Source organism: Poecilia reticulata, unplaced genomic scaffold (assembly GCF_000633615.1).
Source record: "Poecilia reticulata strain Guanapo unplaced genomic scaffold, Guppy_female_1.0+MT scaffold_145, whole genome shotgun sequence".
Taxonomy (NCBI): Eukaryota; Metazoa; Chordata; class Actinopteri; order Cyprinodontiformes; family Poeciliidae; genus Poecilia; species Poecilia reticulata.
In genome coordinates this window covers 668,509-676,728 of record NW_007615015.1, presented here as the reverse complement: position 1 = coordinate 676,728, position 8,220 = coordinate 668,509, and the positions used below count along the sequence as shown (strand labels likewise).

Genomic DNA, 8,220 nt, shown 5'->3' with positions numbered 1-8,220 from the left:
GATCAGACCATACCGGATCAGACCAGACCAGATCAGATCAGACCAGATCAGCCGAGCACAGATCAGACCAGACTAGATGAGCCCAGACTTGACAAAGTCATTTCAGCTGACTAGTTAAAAATCTGGTTTTATGAAGGAATTTGTTCCGATTTCTAAATTAAAAACAAAAAAGAAAAAAAAAAGACTGAAGCAAATTTAATGATCAGAAATAAAAACTAAAATAAAAGCCGATCCTGTGAGTGTGAGCTCTGCATGGTTTACTCAGGTCTGCTGTGTTTCCAGCTGGTCTGGTCCGTCCGGCGCCGCTACACGCCCGCGCTGAAGGCGCACAGCTCGCGGTGGAAGTGTTGGGTGGGTTCGGGCAGAACCATGGCGAAGTCCAGGCAGGGGTGCCAGTCGAGGTCAAGGCTCTTAGAAACCTGCTTCACCAGGTAGTGGACCGGGTCGCCCTCCATGTAGTAGGACTGTTCCGGGTCGAAGTCCAGGCTCTCCTCAGAGACGATGAGGACGCGCAGGCTGGAGCCGAGCAGGCGGGAGATGGCCACCAGGTTATGGGACCACATGGTGTAACCTAGGAGACAGAGGGCAGAGGGCAGGGGTCAGGACGCTGGAGGACCAACACGGACCAGAACCACCAGGAACCGGGTTCTACACGGTTTCATGTCTGAATTTAAAATCTCTGCTCCGTTTTTCAACCTAAACACAAACTTCACTTTTTGAAGATTATTTTTATTAACTGCCAATTTTTATTAATCATCAGTTAATCCAAATAATAAACCTCAAAACTGAATGTTTCATAAAATATCAGTGAGGTTTGAGTTTCCAATACCAACAATAACTGATCAATAACCTTAAAACAGCACAAATATTTAGAACAAAGCATTTCTACTCCCTGGTAAAGATTGAAGCAGAGGTTGTGGAACCTGCCGACGGTCCCTGAACTCACCATGGATCACCAGGACGGCCAGCTGTTTGCAGCGCCACGCCAGCAGCACCAGCGGATCCTCGTTGCAGTTGACGCCGAGGTCGGGGAAGCCGGGCCCGTCCCTCACCAGCAGGAAGTGGGTCAGGGTTTTTTTGTACTGCTGGGAGATGAGCTCCAGGGCGCCGTGCGTCACCAGCGTGTTGTAGCTGTCCAGGTGGAGGCGCTCCAGAGGAAGGCTGGGCTTCAGGACGCGGAGCAGGTCCGAGCTGTCCACCTCCAGAGCCATCACGTAAACGCGCAGGTTGGCGCTGACCCGGACCTGCAGCGTCAGGGAGCCTCCGTCAGAACCGGCCGGAGTCAAGAGCAACAGCTGCTGCGGCACCGACTTACCAGCGCCTTCCAGTCGTCCTCTGTGGCCGTGCCCTCCAGCGGTTTGAACTCCAGGGCGGCGCCGTTGAGCAGCAGCGACAGGCGGTGGAGGGGAGCTCGTCGTGGCGATGCCAGCAGACCACAGAGCTCCGACGTGAAGTCGCAGAAATCCAGAGCCAGAGAGTGAAGGTTGGAGAGCCGGTCCAGCTCTGAGGGGGAGATCAGGGGGCCTGCGGAGGACAGGTGAGACGGTCAGCACGCCACTCCGACCCGCTCCAGCTCTGCAGCTGTCAGAACCGGGCGGATACTGACCCAGCTGGTCGTCCAGTAAGCTGAGGTGCTGCAGCGTCTCGGCTGCAGGGTTGGAGAGGCAGGAGAGGGAGCAGGGCGTCACCACGTCCAGCATGAAGCTGCACGACAGCCAGCGCAGCTGGCGGCTGTTGGACAGCAGCTCCATGAACAGCTGCTGGACCCTGCAGGTCAGAGGTCACAGGTCACTTCAAACCATTACTTCACTAAGCAATTACTCTGACGATTAATAGATTTCAAAACCCACCAGATTAAAAACGACAGTTTCTTTCATCTTAAATGCTACATGTAGAGTTTCTGTACAGTTATGGTTTAGCTGCAGCTCTCTGTGTGTTGTTCTTTCAATAAATGGCCTATTTCAAGTCTGTATGCTCCATTTATTAATTAATCATTAACTAATCACAGCACTGATCTACTTCTTTCACTTCTGATGTTGATACCAATATCTGAGCTTTAGTATCGGCTGATCAGATACAGAAAAACAGAAAAACAACTCAATTTACTGAAATATAGTAAATATTGTTCTGGTGCTGGTACTGGGCCCAAGAGTCCAGCCGAGTCCTTACAGCTCCACTCCCATGGGTCCGACTGGCTCCAGACGGAGCAACGGCATCAGCAGGGGCCCAATTTCATTTTCTGTCATGGGACCTAAACTTCCCGTCGCCACCAGGCGCAAAGTATTTCTGGGGAAACCCTGAACTGTCCATCAGCTGAAGCTCAGTCTGATCACAACAAAAATCAAGCTGCTGCAGCGGCCTAGTCAAAGCAGGACATGACTGAATCATCGAGGAGAGGACCGGAGCTCCTCCACAGCCATGGGGGACAAACCCTGCTGCCAGCTGACCCAGGGAGTGTACTTAGTTACATACTGCTGCCAACATGGCGGCTGCTCTGCTCTTACTCGTTGATCTTCTTGTCCCCCTGCTGGACCTGCTGCAGGCTGGACATGTCCAGCGGTCCGTCCTGCTGCAGGATGAAGGTGTCTCCGTACAGACTCAGCTTCTGCAGGTTTCTGCAGAGAAAACAAGACAAAAACGAGTCGTCATGTTGGTGGGAAACAGGTGGAGGATCAGTTTACCGCCTGGTTTACCGTCCCCAGATCAGATCGGAGATCAAGTAAGAATCTGTTTTAGTCTCAGCTGCAAAACTAAGAAGTCCCACAGTTTCTGGTCCATAAATGCATCAGGCAACGACGTCGACTTTAACGCAGTTTAACGATTCATTCATTCACTGGGGGGGTTCAAAACTAAAATGTTCATTAAAAAACATTTTTCATCTTAAACCATTTTAATTCATAGAATAAGACATAAAAAACAATTAGTCCAAATCAAACTGGGGAGGTCAAAGGTCAAATAAGACAACTGATGCCTCTTTTGATCCTACCTGTAAGATAGCCATGTTTGATCATCAAATACTTTAACTAGGCCATCCTACTGTAGAGGAATATCATCCAGTGATTAGTTTGAAGCTTAAAGGTTTAAAATGCAGATAATTGATAAACAGAAGCTGCTGAACAACAAAACAAAAGCAGAACAACAGAACAGATGTTGGCATGGCCTAGACAAAGTAAGCAGGTCTGAATAGGGGCCTTGCTGTTGCCAGAAAGTCCTGCAGAGCCTGAAAGAGAATGTAGGAGAGGATGTTGACATGAAAAGGAAAGTTTCTGCAGATTGTTCATCCAGATTATCTCTAATCTGTTCAGGTGGGGTCTAACCCACAGCAGCTCATCAGGACCAACACGTCTCTACGTCAAGAGTCAATGTGTGTGTGTGTGTGTGTGTGTGCTGATATCAGCAGGTCAGAGGCAACAAAGGCTCTCTGCAGCGCTGCATAGTACATACTGGTTCTGACACACACACACACACACACACACACACACACACACACACACACACACACACACACACACACACACACAGCAGAGGCAGGACTGCTGATGAGATAAAAACGTCTGCAGATGAATGCTGTCAATGATCCTGAAGTTGGTGTCTGATTCACAGCTTCATTAAAGGGATATTTCACTGATTTTAAATGAGCTGGATGGTGATTAGCTCTGATTAAAAACCCAGAGCTGGAAACTGGTTGTATTTATGAAGATTCCAGAAAACACATTAATAATAATTACAGTTGGATTAAATAGAGAAATATTTAATCTTTTTATGCTGATAATTAAATGTAAAGGAACATTAGAAACTGGACATTATTGTGATTATTGTCATTTAAAACATGTCAGCAGGGAAAATATTGACATTCAGGACAGAATATGAATGTTTAACTCCTTAAAAAGCTATAAATTAAATTAATATTTGATTAATTAATAAATAAAAATGTCGCTTTCTCCAGTCCAGGCAAACATTTTAGACACCATACTCTTTGGAAATAATTAAAATCAGCTGAGTTGTTTTCTCATAAACTATATTTTAAAGAATCTGCATCACTGTCAAATAATTCAGGTTCGTTTTTTGACCTGCTGATTATGAAAAACAAACATATGAAAGATTACCAAGATGTGCGTCCAGCTCCTTGATGGAGGGACTAGTTTCACATTACACAGAAAATAAAAGATTTAACACCTGATCCCAATCTAAGGCCTTTAAACTACTCCCAGCTTGGTGAAGCGTAAATAAAATGACATTAGAAGTGTTTTTGTTAGATTAATATGCATATTTAGAACAATATCAAACTTTCTAGTCCACGTTCAATTTAAACAGCTGATCTAAAACAGATAGCTGACTTCCTAAAAACTTTGAAATAGCCCTTTACCTACGAATCGGAAGCCAACTTCCCTGCCCTCCGCACAGACATGACATGATTACGTAACTCCCTACAGCCTGGGTTTGTTTACACTAAAAGCTCAAAATGTTCAGCAATGAACAAATGTCAGGTAGTTTTCAGGATGCAACACAAAGCAGCACATTTATGTTACCTATTGTTGCGGATGCCGGTGAACACACACAACACCTGGTCCAAGTAGTAGGTGGCCATGGCGTCCCTCCGCCGCTGGTGCGCCTCCTGGCCGCCGGGAGGCTGCTCCATCCTGGCGGCCGTCGGGTCGTTGCTCAGCGGGCTGAGGTTCCCTTCCACCGGCGCCAGCTCCAGCTCCAGCTCCGGTACGAAGGAGCCGAACTTCCGCATGAGGAAGTCCACCTTGGCCGTCTTATCGGAGCCGTTACAGCCGTCGCCGCCTATCCGCAGTTTGAGCTCGGTCCACAGCGAGGGGTAGAACAGGCACTCCCTCCAGCGGGAACACACGGCCGAGGCCCGGAGCTTGTCGCGGTGGGACAGAAAGGAGAAGATGTGGACGATGAGCTCGCTGGGTAAAGCCATGGCTCCGACACCCCCGCACAGAGCCATGGCGGGCCGGCAGAGCAGCGAGCAGTTAGAAATGTTCAAACCGTTTCTGTTTGAAGCGATGCAGCCGCGCTGGACGTCGGCGACGCTTCTTCCTCTCCTTGAAAACAAATCGTTCTTTTTTGCAGCTTCGCCTTCACTACTGGACCGAACCACTGTCACCCAGGACGCGGGGGCCAAAACACGCCAAAACAAGAAGCCTCACAAAATTATTGCTTCAAGGTTAACTCAGATAGACTGTTTTCATTTATATTCTAAAACTATATCACAATGTTACCTAAAAATAAGCCTAAACTCTATTTTATTTTCCGCTGGTTTGGTGAATGGTTTAGTCCGGAGGCTCTCGTATTTTTGCCATATCTCTGTCGTCCAGCAGAGGGCGGTATTTCTCTCCAACCATTAAAGAAAAAAGAGAAACTCGAGCCAACACGTGATCTTTATTTTGGTATTTGTTTCCAGCGTGACACTCCCCTCTTACGTTCACACCCCGCTGCAAAAATCTGACGCAGGGCTTCATGTGGGGGGCAAACCAATGCAGCACCAGCGACAACGCATGACGTCACTCCCAAAAACATGGCTCCTGCTACTAAATAACGATCAGTTAAAGATGGACCCAGCAAAAAGAAAAGAATGTAAACTTAGGAAGATTAAAATAAAAATCCTTTAAAAATATTAATCATTTGTATTGTTTAGAATAAAATCCTTGATTTGTGTCTCAGAGGGGAAACTCACAGATACACATTAAACATAAGCAATATTAATAAAATAAATGAAATGCAGACTGTGCAGTTATAGAAAATAGACAAGGCAAAAAGAAAACTACACAGTTATGAATAATTATGACACAGATCTGATTGATTTTTGTTAAAATCCTGGAAAAGACAAAAACAATACCTTACAAAAGTATTCAAACTCATCCATCCATTTTCTTGCACCCTTGTCCCTTAGTGGGGTCGGGAGGGTTGCTGGTTCCTCTCCAGCTAACGTTCCAGGCGAGAGGCGGGGTCACCTGGACAGGTCGCCAGTCTGTTGCAGGGCAACACAGAGACACACAGGACACACAACCATGCACACACACACTCACACCTAGGGGCAATTTGGAGAGGCCAATTAACCTGACAGTCATGTTTTTGGACTGTGGGAGGAAACCGGAGTACCTGGAGAAAACCCACCATGCACAGGGAGAACATGGAGACTCCATGCAGAAAGACCCCAGGCCAGGAATTGAACCCAGAACCTTCTTGCTGCAAGGCAACAGCTCTACCAACTGCGCCACTGTGCAGCCTCAAGTATTCAAACTCAAACTTTAGAAATGGTCATAACTGTGAGATTAAATGGATAATCTAAAAAGTGCGGCATGCGTTGTAGATAAAACTGAAGGGTCAACGTGGTTCTGGACTGAAGCTTTTTCCCTTCTTCTTTGCAAAACAGCAGAAGCTCAGTCAGATTAAACAGAGCGCATCTGTTAAGGCTTTTTCAAGCCTTTATGGTCAAATAAATGAAAAGTCTAGACTTTGACTAGGCCGTCTGTTTGTTTTATCTGTGGCTGGATGTTCAGGGTGGTGAGCCTCCAGCTCAGGTTCAGGTCTGAGCGTTAAATCTTCCAGGATCTGAACTCTGACCTTCCAGAAGAAAAGGATGATGTTCTTCTTGGCCCGGTCTCCAGACCTGAACCCAACAGAACATCACTGGAGGGAGCTGCACTCCATGTTGCCTAGCAACAGCCCTAAGACCTAAAAGGTTCTGGAGCAGATCTGTATGCAGACCAGAACCAGAGCTGCAGTCAAACCGGGCCCAGAACTACAGGAAACTGTCCAAATATAAGTTTTACTTTTCTAATGTATCAATTAATTCTTACTGCAATAAAAATTCAAATTAGTGAAAGACATAAAAATCATAATGTGATTTTTCCGGATTTATTTTTAGATTCTGACTGTAATATTTGAGATGAACCTACAATGAAAATTATAGAGCTCTTTATTCTTTGTAAGTAGGAACATTTAAAAAATCACCAGTGTATCAAATACTTTGAAAAAAACTTTACGTCTTACTTTGATTAATTTGTTTTTATTGATAAAACAAATTGCAGAAGTTATACATATTTTTTCCAGTACCTCTTATTTTAATTTGCCTTTGTTTTTTTCCCATTAGAATATTTTCTCCTTATAGTGAAGCTTCTCCTGTTTTTACAAACTGTAGACAAAGTTTATTTGATGCTGTTTTAGTCATGTGTTATTGAACGGTTGTTGGGGCGCAGTTGTGATTTTTTTAGCAGCAGGTGGCGCCAGAGGGCTTCAGTTGTTAAACAGAGACTTTTTCTGTCGTTTTACTGGTGCGAACGTTATCACGCCAAGTGCACAGCAGGGGGCGACAGAGAGCAACACAACCAGGTGTAAAAACCTGTGTAAAAATATAATGTAATATGTTACGCATGTATTTACATGCGTAACATGTGAGCATCAAACTGCAGGGCAGAAAACAATATTTGGGTAATAATGTTCTCACACTTTTAGTAATCTTTTTAATTTAGAAAAATCATAAATAGACAACAATTTTGGACGTATTACTGCCACATTTTAACTGAAACCAGGTAAAAATGACAGTAATTTAGTAAATCTGATGCAGATTACAGCTCCAGGTTTGAATGGACGCCCTTCACTGTGAAAAATATTCACCTGGTCACACATTTCTTCTGTTTTTGCTTTTTTTTTTTATAAACGATTCAAATTACAGAATGACAGAATCTGACAAAAATACAGAAATCAGTTTTAAATGGTTTCATTTATTAAGGTAAAAATCTTTCCAAACTCACCTGGAAACACAGAAAAATCAGTCGGGTCATTTATTGAGTGGCGCAGTTGGTAGAGCTGCAGTACGAAGGTTCTGGGTTCGATTCCCGGTCTTTCTGCATGGAGTCTCCATGTTCTCCCTGTGCATGGTGGGTTTTCTCCGGGTACTCCGGTTTCCTCCCACAGTCCAAAAACGTGACTGTTAGGTTAAATGGCCTCTCCAAATTGCCCCTAGGTGAGTGTGTGTGTGTGTGCATGGCTGTGCGTCTCTGTGTTGCCCTGCAACAGACTGGCGACCTGTCCAGGTGACCCCGCCTCTCACCCGGTACATTAGCTGGAGAGGCACCAGCAACCCTCCTGACCCCACTGAGGGACAAGGGTGAAAGAAAATGGATGGATGGATGTTTTAGATGGTATTTCATAAATAAAATCACAAATGAAACTGTTTTTGATATTGATCTTTGTCTGATACATTAG

General features: G+C 45.2%; 1 protein-coding gene across 1 annotated transcript; it reads right to left on the bottom strand.

The window, feature by feature from the left end:
* Positions 1-240: 240 nt before the first annotated feature.
* On the bottom strand, positions 241-5,147 carry fbxo33 (F-box protein 33). Its single transcript, XM_008401923.2, has 6 exons — positions 4,530-5,147; positions 2,505-2,615; positions 1,607-1,767; positions 1,316-1,524; positions 947-1,244; positions 241-571 (listed from the first exon to the last, which is right to left on the bottom strand). The coding sequence occupies exons 1-6, from the start codon at positions 4,955-4,957 to the stop codon at positions 306-308; spliced, it is 1,473 nt and encodes a 490-aa protein (XP_008400145.1). The 5' UTR covers positions 4,958-5,147; the 3' UTR covers positions 241-305.
* Between the last annotated feature and the right edge of the window lie 3,073 nt (positions 5,148-8,220).